We start from the raw sequence: 15,485 nt of genomic DNA on the forward strand, positions 1-15,485 counted from the left end.
GTGCTACAAGTGACAGCATTACAATGACGATAAAACAGACACGTAAGAACAATAGACATAGTTTTATTGAATGCGTGAAGTATATTTGTGAAAATATTTTGACAAATAAGGTTGCAAGAAAGTGTAAACAGAAACAATCTCTCACGACTACATCACATTTGAGCCGTTTTGGAAAGGGAATCCAAACTACGGCAGTCTCGTGATGGCGGCGATTAACTGTTTGTTTTTTAGCTTTTAAGAGCTTGTAATCACCTTTCCACATATTTTGCACCTACAGCACAGCAGAGTAAGACATGGCGAATCTTTTAATATTAAATAGCTGTAATGTGAATTTTGTTGCAAGTCAACCTTTAATTAACCACTGAAATGGCTCTTACATTGTACTTTCCTTGGTAAAAATTATATCAAAAGATCATTTTTGCTTGACCACTCATCTCTAACCATTACTCTATGCGCATGAATTGCATTACATGGCTACACTAGACTTAGACATATCTGCATGGTATTTATCTTACAAGCAATCATGTTTTTGTCAGTGCTTGTATGCCTTGCATATACTATGCCTTGCCTCGTACATCTCATTTTTATAAACAGGCAAGACCTAGACAGCTTTTCAAGAAAGACAAACCCTTGTGGTAACTCGAGTGCATTTGTATTTCATGGAAATGCTACAAGTCTTAAATTTAGGAAATCGGAAAGCATGCATTGATTAGCTAAGTGTATAATTTCAGACAAGCTTTGAATGGTTTAGTCCCTATGGTACTAATCCGACACATGATGTACACAAGAAGTCGTACACTCTTGCATCTGGATTAAAAACAATTGTTTCCCTCATGTGCGGTAAGTAGTCAGCACCTAACACACTCAATTTCCGTCTGAAGAACAAAGTGTTATAAAAATAATTTGTTTATAAATTCAATTCTATTACCTTGAATTAAAGTTAATAAATTCAACTCAATTTGATCAATTGTAGTGATCAAATTTGATCTCAGCCGCCTCATCTGACTTCTGTTTACCTCATTTCACTAGCATTCTGCCTACAGTGAACATTATGACTTCCTTTTATTTTGCTTGTGTCATAACTTTTTAACCCCTTTTGGCAATGCTTGATTTCCTTATTCTAACTTTGATCTCTATTAACTCTAATTAAGCTCTCCTGATTTCACCTGCTTTTTCATGTCTCTTTTTGAATGCCCGGCATTACCTGAGTAATAAAAAAGGTCTTAGTGCTGAAAAATAATTTTTATTCCACACACACAGCATTTACCATTCTACCTTTTAAACTTCATATCATGAAAAAAGTGTTTTTGTGCAGTTCAAATAAATTAGAAGAACAAATATACAAATAGTACATAGAAGTGTGTGTATAAAAAAGGTTACTGTCGCAGCGGAAGCTTGTTGTATTCAAAGTTTTGATGGACAGTACTGGAACCTTTTGATACTGGTACAAACGTAAAAATGGGATATCAGACTGTATTTGTCTGATGCATTGTCTGACCAAATGCAGAGAGAATGTAGGGTCAATTCCTCCTCCAGATACTAATACAAATTTCAACGTGAAAATCATTTAGATTTACAGATTTACCAAAACCGGAATTATGAGTGTAACAGCACATTTAAAATTGAAACTTGACATTTGATAATTGTTAAGCTTTAATTTCAAAGTTTATTTTATTCTTATTTCAAATTAAAAATATGTCATGATAAAAAAAGTTTATTTTTAATAAAAATCAAAAAATGACAAATACAAAAGACAAATACAATTAATTAATAATAAAAAGTGCACATTTGGCACTGGCATTCGCAAAAAGGATATACAGTATATGGTAAGAGTGATACAAATGAGCAAAGCGGCTAGTCTTGTGGTTATGCACAATTGTTAGTGAGTTGCGATTTGAGTGCCAGGTGTTTAAATCCACTACTAAGGTGATTTTTTGTTGCTAAAATTTTATCACTATAACTGGACAGACGCGTGACAGACAGACAAACATTAATATTTACATATACATGTATATAGATGTATGTGTATAACTTCTTATTGGTTATCATCAACAAAATAGTGTTTTTCATTACATGCCAAAAGAAAGCAAAAAAATTAAAAGGCAAAAATCAGGAATTACTGAGTGAGTTGAACAGATGTGGGTTAAAAGTTGAGAATCTAATAGTATTACGGAAGAGCCGGGACAGTGAAATGAAGGTTGTAGTAACAAAAAGTTCATAAACTGAAACATACGGTGGTTGCTGTAGTGTGTTGATGTCACGAAATGGAAACCTATGTCTGTCATATTTATGGAAGGATAAATATAAATATTCTTGGCATAGTTTTATCTCTGGGTTCGACTGAATTTGCTTCATATCTATTGTCCTTTGTGCTCGTTTTCATGTTCAGCAGACCTGGTCAGTTTCTATTACATGCTACTGAATCCTTCAGTCTACCTTTTAGGAAGCATTCTGCCAGTAAAAGTACCACAGAGCTGGCCAAGTAAATGGATGCAAAATATTTGGGGAGGATTCGGAATAATATTTCTAGCGAGTTACACGGCCAATCTTACCTCCTCGCTCACTGATAGCAAGACCAAAGTTACAATCAAAGGGCTGAACGATGCGCAGGTAGTCAGTTTTCCAAATTTTTGAATTGGAAATGAGTTTTTTAGGCTTATGACCTGTTAACACAGATCATCTAAAGGGTGTGTGTTGTTAGCTAGCTCCATCCTCTAAGTGGTTTATTTGATTCCATCCTAAGTTTACTAGTCTGAGGTGTTCACGTTCACTTTTAGTTTCTGCACTGGTTAACCTTGAGAACAGTTTCAATGATATTATTTGAAATAGTCTTCTCATTTATGTCATATTTTATTTTCTGAACATTAAAGTTAAGGTTGACTTGCAACAAAATTCACATTACAGTTATTTGGTATCAAAAGATTCACTATGTCTTACTCTGCTGCGTTGAAGGTGCAAAATATGCGGAAATGTGATTACAAGCTCTTAAAAGCTCAAAAACGAACAGTTAATCACAGCCATCACGAAAACGCCGTAGATTGGAATCCATTTCAAAAATGGCTCAAATGTGACATAGTTGTGGGAGATAGTTTCTGTTTACACTTTCACGCAACCTTATTCGTCGAAATATTTTCACAAATATACTTCACGCATTCAATAAAACCATGCCTATTGTTCTTACGCGTCTATTTCATCATAATTGTAAAGCTGTCACTTTAAGCATTGATATCTCAAAACCTACCGTAAAAATTCGCCCAATTTTTAAACCCTAGCTCGAAGAAGTGCACGTCATCCTTTGATGAACATGAAAAACCTGTTGGTCACCTGCAATAGTAAAAAAATGCTGCAGAAACTGTTCATGCGATTTGGCAGAAAGTATGGATCCCATGATCAGATTACGACTAGATGATTAGACCAGGCTGAAACGATACTGTGAAGTAGCGAGCATTTATAGTTAATACAGGCTTTCCGGTAAAACTCGAAGTGTTTGTCATAAACTAGTGCTAAGAGACATTTTATATCGAGCTTTTTATTGGCCTTTAATTTCACGTGATAACATCACATGTCAAAACAATAACCAAACTGTTGGAGTACGTCAGCCAAATAAAGAGATTCCAAACTACGGCGGTTTTGTGATGGCTGCGATGAACGGTTCGTTTTTGAGCTTTTATGAGCTTGTAATCATATTTCCACATATTTTGCACCTACAACACAGCAGTGTAAGACATGGTGAACATTTTGATACCAAATACTTAAAATGCGAATTTTGTCGCAAGTCAATCTTTAAAAGTTGAAGCCGCATTTATGGTTGGCTACTTAGACTTGAGTTCACATTTATTCACATACATGTAAGTATTATCACATTATTAAAGACCTTCACCTTAACCTAATGCTTACCTCTATATTTTATTCCCATGCATGATGCTATACTATATATACGGTATATTTGTTTGTCATTCAGGAGTTCCTGGATATTTGTTTAAAAAAAATTTGCTGAGAGACTGCTTTAAGTTTTTTTTCTTTCTGGATATTTTTATTCATGAAAAGTGGTTATATAAAAGTAGTAAAAATATTTAGACTTATTCTTCTGGATCACTTCTAAGGTTATATATTAGCTAGGCCCAACATAGATTAACGAGTTTTTATTCTCAAAACTGTGTACAATATAACTCAACTAGATGAATTGAACATCATCAGTATTTACAAGGACCTGCTCATAAATAGCTCTTGTTTTGATCTCCAAAAAGATAGAAACAAACCAAAAAATAGATACGTTTAAAAATAATACAAAAGTTTTTAATGTTTTGTCTTTTTTCAAATCATCCTACTAGAGGTCAATTAGTAGAAGGTTAATTTTTATTGATCTCTTGTTTATATGACTCTCCTTTGCCATTTTTAAGTGTTTCATGTCACCATTTATTATGCCTCTGAACAATCTGTGTTGCCTTTTCTCTGCTTGTACCTTGTACCTTTCCTCTGCGCCACATATAGTGTTCTTTCTCCTTCCATGTCTTGCATTTTGCTTGAACAACAGTTCCCACCGCTCTAGCCTTCATTCCATTAGAGTTTTAGTGAACCTTCTAAAAGCAATCTTGTCTCTCACTTTTCATGAAATCAGTTTTTAAAGAAATAATTCACGCCCGTTAGTCAAATCTCAAAAGACAGCTTCAAAGGTTAGTACTGTTCAGATCATTGCAGCTGCTGGATATGAAGGTGGGAGCCCCGATTGATTCAGCCGTCGAATCATACATAAAGCTGGTAGCTCCATCACTCTATGAGCACATGCTTGACTACCGGGTGTCCGACACAGACGCCGGTCTTAGACAGCTCAAGTGAGTCACATGAATGCCTTGCTTTTCAAGTACAAACTAGCATAGACCTAGACATAGACATAGACATTGACATAATGTAGAACTGGTATAAAAGTGTTTCATGATTTCAAAACTTGGATGCTGCAAGTATTCACGAGAAAGTAGTACTAAGGACTATAAGATCAGCTCTGGTCTGGGTCTATGTCTAGGTCTATGCCGAATGATAGGTTTAAGTTCAATTCACAAAAAAGCCAACTGGTGGTGACAGGAATGATTGCTCTCCGCCACTGGGTATGTCTCTAGATGTTGACGCTACATCTATTGCCACTAGACTGAGACATGTTCAGCCAAGATCATAGAGATATTGTTTGCGCAACAATGCTCTTAAAAACATGTGCAGCCTCGGCATGCTCTAAGCTAAGCAGACGTCATACTCAGCCTTCAAGGATTGCTCACACACAACTGATTATCACGTTTTGTGTGAGACTTTTATTCGATTTCCAATTGCCGACTTATACAGTAGTAAACTTCATATAATGTGGCTCATGGTCATAAGCAGCAGGATATGACAGACCTCAACGTGTGCCAAAGATGTATATGGTTAAATACCAAAGCAGCCGCTGCTGTACCAGGTTAAGCTATTGGCTAGTAACGCTACTACTACCACTGTTACTGTTGATATTTTATATTTCCAAAGCTCCGCTCAAACATTGAAAACGATTATAAACAAGTAGGTCAAATAGTAGATCAAAAAATTGTAGGTCAAGTTGCTAGCTGACTGCATAGCAATAACATAGCTAACCTACTTGATAGCATTAACATAGCTAGCCAAGTTGATATTCGCTACGAAGCAAAAATGTAGACAGCCATGTTAACAGCCAGCTACATAGCTATAACATAGATAGCTATATAGCAATAATGATTGCTTTGATTCTCTTTACGGTAAACTAGAATTTGAGGGGACCATCTTACGATTATAAAAGACTAGAGACAGGCCATTATGGTGCATAGCTAGCCGCATAGAGTGATCAGGTACTTAGCGCTTGTGGTGTCACAACTCTTTACTTGTAAAATTGTCTTATCTTACCAGACGTCGGCATTCCCTCCATAAGCATTATCATAACTAATACCCTGGCTGACTAATGCGCGTGAGAGATTGTCAGGTGTGCCTATGAAGCACAAGGACTCACTATCTGAACAATCATGCTGCAATAACCAATGGTGGTCGATTGGTACAGGGATTAGAGAGTTGGGCTGTGAACATTACTGCCTCGAGTTGCAATCTCTTGTGATGCGATACCTTTTCCCAGTTTCCAATCAAGGCATCACACAGACGGACTGATACATTGTTTACTCTTATTATAGTGAAGATGTGGTGAACACTTGTATCCTGATAGTGCAGTTCTGCAATAGATCGTGTGTTATAAAAGCGCAGAGAACATAGCCGCACGCATACTAACTTTAGCATTGTTGAAGGTGAATAATTGGCATAGGTGGTAGTGCATCGGTGGCTGAATATGGCGGGTTCAAATCCCAATCGGCGCAACCTTTTTCCTACCGTCCTGCTGTGGCTTCAGACAGATGAAGAGAAAAATAAATGGACAATGTTTTTATTATCATAAAGATTTTCTAGAATATTTAGTTTACGCAGCAGTTATTATCACTAAACACTAAAAGAGAGTTTGCTGCAATAATAACAAGACAAAGTTAAAGTAAACAAGATAAAGTTACACTTTGCTGTAGCTTTTTATGGACATAGAGTACTAACTCTGCAAGATATGCATATACGCATAGACATGTATGTCTGAATCATGTTGTTATTGTTCAGAGAAAAGAAGCTAGATGTGTTTGTACACGATACGCCAGTCATCGATTACATCACAAGTCAAATAAACTATAACTGCTCTCTCTATAAACTCACAACTTTCTCATCTGGATCCTTCGGAACCGCCTTTCAAAAGAATAAGTTGCAGAACCTAAAGGTAAGATCGGATTATGATTAAATTCTCGTACTACAAATAGATATTGAAATACTATTAAAACTGTTCCTAACATGTTGTTCTGTATGATCATCCGTACAGAAGTGCAGTCAATTAATGGTAGATTTATAAACCCTGCAGCCTCTGTTTTTTGAATACTTATTATCAAAGCCAAAGCTATTTTACCAGGCTTTTCCTATTATATGTACTCTACGTATTGGTAGTCAAGTTTATACTGAATAGGCTTCAAAATGATATCACTCAATTTCATGCTTTGATCATGTTGCTAACCCTAAACATATCTCTATATTGCGGTCTTAACTTTTTTCCTTAACAGTTAACGATTGCATTAGGCCTGTTCCATGTGGTCATTCAAACAGGAGGGCAATCAATTGAAGGTAGTTATAAACCCTAAACCATCTGTTTTTCTGATCCAAAAAGTCAACTGTCAATGCAATTCCAGCTGAGCTTTTGAAAATATGTGAAAGAATTACCTTTCCATGGAAGCCATCTCAGAAATTCTATTCCCATCAATGGTATAGGGTAATTGCAGTGGCTTTTGGTTGCTGGCATTACTGCTTTGAGCTCACTAAGTCCATTGTGTGGTTAGCATGAATTGAATTTGCTTTAGAATAAACTTAATAGTTCATTAGACAACGTCATGAAATAAAACATTTTTCAGAATGAGATATCTATGAGATACATTGAGTACTTGAAGTCTGGTTACATCGCGAAGCTAAGGAAGTTATACTTTTCTAAATCTGAACAGTGCATAAACAGGGTAATTCCGGCTGATGTTGATCTGTCAGAAGAAGAGGCAGCAGGTATGTACTAGCAAGCAGCATGCATCTTGATAAAACTTATTTTTGGTTGATCATAACATTGAGGTCTGTCTATGAATACACTATTTTTAACTTGCAAAACATGTGTGCAAATATGGTTAACATGCAGTTGATTTCAAAGAATCTGAAGCTATGCCAAGTTCTTAGGCTAGCTATCTATATATACATGTATATAAACCTCAATGTCCAGCTATAGCTATTTAAATTTAGGAATGAAATACCTGCTTTGCGCTGGGTTCACTCTCTGAACCTCCCATTCCCCAGGCGATTATCTTACCAATTAAGCTACGCTATTCATAATACCTTCTGAATCCTTATGTCAGTTAAAATATGCATAACACTAAAGCTTGCTCTCACGGCTCTTATTGGTAAGCTAAGCAATACGGATAGTGGCGTACTCAAATTAGTCATTGGCAATATGCCAGGCTAATGGCAATTGGCAAACCACTACATTACCTGCCACTGTTTATAAACTGCTTTTAACACTCGTGCAATGCCAAGAATATAATTAACTTCTTAATCGTACATTCTCTCAATCATCAACTTCTAGGAAAATATGCTGTTGCTATTTTAAAGTCATTTTGCAGACAGAGTATGATGTATTTTAGGGGTATTCATCTTTCTCGCAGGATTTATAGTTCTTTGCTTTGGCCTCGTTGGACTCGAGCACTTAACCTTTAAGTATTTCATTCCATACGCTAAGAGTAAACCAGCTAGCAGCTGGCTCAGGGGTTTAATCCTGATGCTCATAAGTCAGGTGAGTCAACATTACTACTACTATTACTACTACCACTCTAGATATTTCTTCTTTCCTACGTGTGCTCTTGTTAACTTATTCAGAGCAGAGGGTCACTAAATTTCATAAACCCTAGTCCACACTGTAGCATCACTATAATAGTCCAATAGTGGTATAATACTGTGGAGCTACATTCAGCTATATTACATATGGTAGGTGTCTGCACAATACTGCATACCATATATTACATATGGTATGCAGTATTTTCTTGTACATGTACTTGCATTATTGATAGGCTCACTTGATGGTCTCTTTTGAAACCGATGAATACCAGCCCTCCACTGGTTAACCAACCAAACACCATTGCATGACGGGTGGCTGGTATTACAAAGAGAGTGCCAGCTCACGCACTGTCATTCACCCGCTATCGTCTGGTTGCCGCACACCGTAATTGTGGCAGAGAATTTAGTCTATGGTAGCTTATTACTTTTAGCATTCTTTGGTCTATAGAGCTAATTGGTTTATTTGGTTAATCACACATGGCGTAAGAAAAGGTTATCTTTGCATTTCTACTCACTTTTACATGGGTAATTATTGCCGCTTGACAACGGTATCACTGGTGGGTGTTATTAAAAAGGTGAGGGATGTTCTGGTCTACCTGATTAACCCAAGACCTATGTACCTCATTGTCCTGCCTCTTTTGTAAAAGAAGGACGCATTAATGAGCTGTGGCAACCAGACTAGGTGTTGTAAATAACATGAATCTTACTATTGACCAATGGTGCCTAAATATTAAATGTCTTTTTGATATTAAAGAACTTAAGTATGTCTTCAGAATTAGTAAGCTTGAATCCTCGGTATAACCGCTTATGGAAACTCTGCAGATCCTCTTTGCTCTGTCCTTATGCTTCTTCTCGGGATTTTTTTTTCAAATTTTCCTGCTTTCAGCTGTTTCTATTGGGTTGCCATGGCAAGTGGTCTTCCTCCTGGTTTAGGATTTATTGTAACCATTTGATCATGAGATTTGCAACAAAAGCATTTGTGGTTAGAGGCCTTCCTAACAACCACCTCCCATATTCTTTGTGTAACCCAAACCACCACACCTGCTTCTCTAATGCACATATCCTAGTCAAAAGTGAAATATTTGCAGAGATTGCACAGAGCCATTAGGAAAGATGGTGCCCAAAATGGTGGAATGGTCTTCAGGATCTTTGCAAATAAACTGTATAAAACAACTACACCTCATTCACCTGAGGTAAATGCCGTTCACCTGAAGTAGGTGCCGTTCACCTGAGGTAGGTGCCGTTTACCTGAGGTAGGTGCCGTTCACCTGAGGTAGGTGCCGTTCACCTGAGGTAGGTGCCGTTCACCTGAGGTAGGTGCCATTTACCTGAGGTAGGTGCCGTTCACCTGAGGTAGGTGCCGTTCACCTGAGGTAGGTGCCGTTCACCTGAGGTAGGTGCCGTGCACCTGAGGTAGGTGCTATGTGGTTCATTGAATCCAACGAGTATGGGCAAGTTAGTTCACACAGACATTTATAAATTGTTTAAAATTTTGTGATCCATAAATACTGCTAGTGCTCCAGTTTTGTCTAACATGTTTGAATATTGATGTTAAAAAAAAATTGTGCTATGAATTTAACACTGAGCCTATGAAGGTACAAGGTTTAGCGTATCCGGTAATCGCTTTTTGCTAATCCACAAGATCTAGTATAGCTTCTATCATAAGTTTTAGCCATTGGCATGCCCCTGCATGCTAAATGTAAGTGAAATGTATGAGAAATGTAGTGTTACGTCGTATGCTCAGCGTAAGATGCAGTTAGTAACATGTTCAGTTAGATGCAGTTAGATGTCTGAATTCAAGAGTGGCCGACTTCATCAAGCTTCATGCGATGTTCAAAATTGACTGAGTTTAAAAAACAATTTAGTTTTTGAATATTGAATACAATGAAAACAAAAAGTGTTCCAATTTGATTTTGAAAGCTCCATCTTCATTTGATGCCCCACAGACTTTTTTCTTGTGTTTTAATGACTGTTTTACTGACACTGTTAGGAAACTGCTTGTATTTTCCTGGCACAATGATCAGATATGGAAAAACATCAGTAGGTACTTACAATAGTTTCGTTGTTCATTTATGTACTTTTATTGATTCTGAATAAGGTTAGCTTTTAGCAATAATTCAATAAAATATTTTATATATTTTAGAGAACGTTTCTCCAAGATTCTGAGTTAGTACTTTCCTTCTACGATGTAGTTATCTTGGCATATGAGTAAGTTCTTCATGGCTATCTTTTCAGCTTTGTTTGGTTTTGGTTTTACATTTCTATTTTTAGTAGTAATACTTGAAATGCCAGAAATTATTTTTGAAAGCTAGAGTTTACAGCTCTATGATAGCTGAGCAATACCACAAAGTGACAGCTAACAGCAATTGCTATACTCAGTTTAAACATGCATTCTCTATGATTGCTGGACAGTACCCCAAAGTGACAGCTAAAAACAGGTGCTATGCTCATTTTAAGCAATTGTTAACAGCTGGTACTCGTTTGATGTTTCACATGACATTTTTATAATTTCAAATATCATTTTTCCATTTGCTGGACTTTTTTTCTCAGTAAAGTTTTGACTAACAAGAAAAGCGTACCGAGTAGCTTTTTTCAGAAATCATTAAAAATTAGATAAATCAGTTGGTATACTTTCAAAACAAAATCTTTTGCCAACAGCGGCGCCTTGTGGTAAACACCTGCTACCTCCAGTTTTTGATGATCTTCGATAGATGTCACTCCTTTGTTTTCTCCTACTTGGGAGTCAGTCGCAATAAGACCATACCACCATCACTTTTCATTTGATTGCTTGCTGCGGTTGCATATTAAGATATTTTGTTAAACTAGCTCCTGATTTGTGCAAAAACATTCTAACAATTGTATCATAAACTTTTAATTAGGGAAATTGATGTGGCTAATTTCCATGAGCATTTTTAGTTTTTGCTTCCAAATGTGTCTGTTTAAGAAAATTCAGTTTGCAGATATTATTCTTTGTACTCTCTCAGAGTTGCATCTGATGTAGGCATTCTCTAGTTTATAGTTTTCATCAGCCTGTCTGACAAGAACATACGTGTTGCCCTAATGGTGTGAGAATTGAGATGAAATGAATGAAAATAAAAAATTTTCATTCTATTTCATAGATAGTTTTTACTTGACCATTTGGTTTTTTACTTGCAGAAAAGAATATCAAAGACCCCTACTATCTTCGCTATACTTAAAACGCAGGCTTTCAACTCAACTTCAGAATTCAGCCTGTGAGACACGTTTCTAGAATCTACACCGCCTAAGGTTGGTGAAAATGAGGATTAGCAAGATGACCTTTTTGATGTGTTTTGTCAAGGCCTTAAATTACAGCTTCACCATTGTTTAGCATTTCCTACTTGCGTTTTGCTGTAATATAGATCTTCGTCTTTCTAACTAGGAAATCTGTGTATGTCATAAAAATCTTTGACAGATTCTGTTACTTGCAAACTTTTAAACTTGCAACAGAGTATTTATACCGAAATGACCTTTAGCCTGTTATCTTAACACTCGGAAGCCTTAGCCCAAGTTAATTCAGGAGTTGTTTCCCCATCTGATTCCGCTCCAAGTAAACTCAGCTGTGCAGTTTCACTTCGTTTTTTTCACTTTACGTTTAAGCTGAATTACAAAATTTGGGTCGCCTGGTGCCTGGTATATTTAAAGCATAATTCAAAGTTTCAAGTTGATTGTAATGTTAATTCTTGAGAACTTACCAAAGTACTGACTGAGTAGTAACCGAGCGTGACATGATTTACATGTATGTACGGCTACTGACAAAGCATTAGTTGCCAATGACTCACCGACTGAAAATTTTGGTAATGAAGGATCAAAAATAGACAAAGCTAGAAACCTTATCCTCTGCAACAAAAACTTTAGACTAAAAGTATTTGTTTTTGTTTTCATAACACCTTATCAGACTCGGTGTACTGTGTTGGTTGTTTTTTCAGATGCCTAACACAACACTTCTATGAAAGTGTAAAAAATCTATTTGCTTTATTTGATTTCTGTTATTTTTCCTTTGAGTTCCGCAAGCTTTACAGTAATATTTAGCCCTAAAGGAATTATGCTTTTTCATGTGATGTCAAAATCGATAGAATTTGTTTAATACATTCTAGAATCAGAGGTCGTGCTTCTACATAATGGACCGGGCTTCAGAGACAAACATTGAAAAAAGCTTGCTGCTTCATCCAGATTTTATGATTAAAAAACAAAGACACGCAGGAGGAAGAGTCGTGATAGCCATGGCTTTAATATTGGCATCGATAATGGAGAGGATCACACAGGATAGCTGACATTAACATGCAAGCCATGTAAAGGTTTAATTCCTACAGCTAGTTTTAATACTCACTACTAGGTAAAATTAGCTTTTACTATTTTTTTGAAACGGTAGATGAAGATTTTATTTTTATTTGCTTTCTTGTATTGATAAACAGGACTTCCTACCTTCAAGATTGTTTCCATAGCCTTGACCTATAATCAGTTCTCTTTCATTGGTAAAAAAATGGGGACATCCAGCGGTGTTCTATTGCACTTAATTTCATAAAGCAATTAAGGATTGAGTTTATTTTTAAATCTTTTAATTAGGATGAAGAAGTCAGCTGCCACAGCTACATATTGTTAGCTCTCTTTCACACCAACTTGTTTGTAATTATCATGATAGTGGCTACAGCCTGACCAGATATGTCGCTATGCAAAAAAACTATCTGAATATTCTCAGTAGTTGTTTAATGACAACCTTCCACCCATTGGCTGATTCGCAATTACGAAAAAAATGAGAACAATTAAACCATACAGAGGATGAAGTCGCTTACGTCAGTCATCACCATAAAACATGCAATACATACTATATTTGACTTCACAATGTAGGCATATATCAATGTACCATATAACAGTATCCACCAATCAGTAAAGATGTTGTAACAGTATCAACCAATCAATAAGGATGTTAGTGAAATGGCTGCAGCATTGTCCATTTAAATAGCTGATAATTAGTGAACGAGTAAGAATATAGTCTAAAGGGAACCAGAGCAGTTGTTCTTGCTCGAGATGAACAGCCTCCTAAATATTAAAGAATTTTCTAAAAGACTTCCAGCAAAATGACCGCCTGTGTAACAACTTGTACAGAAAAATACCACTTTACACACGCTTCCTTACGATAGCTGAAGATATGGTAGTGCTAGTAAATGCTTCACATTCACATGCCATCTAGGAGACTTCATCAAAATTATGTCTAATGTTGGCTGTTACACGTGTCACTATTATACAGAGTTTGATCAATTGACAAAATCATAGTAGACTCAATGGATTGCATTGGGAGTTTACTCCACATTTCCAAGGAAAAACGACTCCTTGTTTAAATATACAGTAAAATTATTCAACATAAATACACGTATGTAGGCGAGTCTGGTGAGGAGCTAACTCCTTTACCGACTGGCCAAGGAACTAACCAAATAATAATATAGACTAAAATATGAATTATATATTATTTAGTGTGAGTAGAAGAATATTGCAGTCAAGGATCAAGTTCTTTCACTGATATGAAGTGTACAAGCGTTTTAAAGTAGGAATGGAAAACCAAAATGGCTGGTCAAGAATCTTGATCCATCCCTGTTTTAAGATTTTCTGAGTATGTTGACTGCTCGTTTGTTGGCATTGTCGACACGGTTGTCCAGTGCCTCGGCCTAAGACAAAGACAAGTTTGGATGTTAAATCGTGCATATAGAAGACAACAAATTTTAAGTCTTCGGACTACCTACCATATACTTTAGTTTTTCAAATTAATTTTATTTTAAACAATTACCTGAAACATTTATCATTTAGGTTTTTAGGCAATTTGCACAAAAAATAATAACATTGCATCCAGCAATATTGTAACACATAAATGTCATATGTCAAGGTTTGACTGGATTGAAATCCAGAGAAATATTCTGAAGATCACCTAACTATATGAATAGGTTGTGTTTAAATGAAAATGACTGTAATCTTCACAACTCCAGTAACACTGAAAAAAAAATTTTTGTATTCTAACAGATGGTTTATTTAGCTACTTGAGGTTGCGAAAATAAGATAAGATAAGAGAGCCAACCTCTTATGCAACTATGCTGGAGTGATTTGAAACAAAAAAGTGCTATGAAAGTAATGGCTATGAAAGTAATGGCTATAAAGTAAAAAGAAAATCAAATAATAAAAATACAACAAATAGTTTCCGGGCAGAAACTAGCACTTTTAACTATTGAGAGATAGATGTCGTGTTTTATGATAGCCTGCAAGAAACAAGTGGAGTCAAACTAAAATGTGTCTGGCTTGGAAAGATGAAGAGCAGGCAGATTAAGGAAACGAGTTAGAGTGCTGCCAAGGTGATGACTTATTCTTATTTCTATTTGAACTCTTACAGTACTACTCGACAGCATGACAGTGAGCATTAGACTCGCAGGAGATGAGAATGAGGAAAAGCACATTTACTGCCATACAAGAACAGCATGGCTGTCACACTTGACATCAAACAAGTAAAAATGTGGTCTGAACAAAATATATACCAACTAGAAGTCCTTATTGTAAGCTATTTGCAAACATATGAACCACTTTATAGCTCGTTTGAAAAAATTAAGGTGCGTCGAGCAAAAAAAGTAACTTAAATTGGCCAATGACAAATACCGACACATAATTCTAACACACAAATTGTGTAATTAAAAATGCAAGTGTTTGGCATCTAAAGTGAAGCAGAGTATATGAGTTGCGAGAGAAACTGAAGCAAGCTCGCTACGTGCCGAGTGCCACTACATAGAATAAGCTTGAACAATGTGCACACACAATATCGAGTTTACGAGTTTAGTACAGACACAATATCAAGTCTAGGACTTGAGTAGCTTGTTAGCTCTCTTGTTGGCCTCGACTACACGAGTCTCGTTAGACTGGGTCTGGAAGTAGATACAAACAGACAGACGCATGTAGTAACAATGAAGAATAACAACATTAGCTGAATAGCTAGATACTAGAAGGTCAAGTCTGCACCAAACTATACAAAGTTTGCTGACAAAAAGAATGGAAGCATTGCA

At 36.3% G+C, this 15,485-nt stretch overlaps 1 protein-coding gene across 7 annotated transcripts in view; it reads right to left on the bottom strand.

Moving 5' to 3' along the window:
- Window positions 1–13,257: 13,257 nt before the first annotated feature.
- LOC137399239 (synaptosomal-associated protein 25-like) overlaps window positions 13,258–15,485 on the bottom strand; it is a 54,696-nt gene continuing 52,468 nt past the window's right edge. For 5 of the 7 annotated variants that reach the window (XM_068085259.1, XM_068085262.1, XM_068085260.1 and 2 more), the window contains one exon: window positions 13,258–14,111. In XM_068085259.1, coding sequence (XP_067941360.1) covers window positions 14,043–14,111 — 69 coding nt within the window. In that variant the 3' untranslated portion in view covers window positions 13,258–14,042. Of the gene's footprint in view, window positions 14,112–15,269; window positions 15,348–15,485 lie in introns of all 7 variants that reach the window. The other 2 variants (XM_068085258.1, XM_068085257.1) reach the window with 1 other exon arrangement.

This window comes from Watersipora subatra, chromosome 7, assembly GCF_963576615.1.
Source record: "Watersipora subatra chromosome 7, tzWatSuba1.1, whole genome shotgun sequence".
Lineage (NCBI taxonomy): Eukaryota > Metazoa > Bryozoa > Gymnolaemata > Cheilostomatida > Watersiporidae > Watersipora > Watersipora subatra.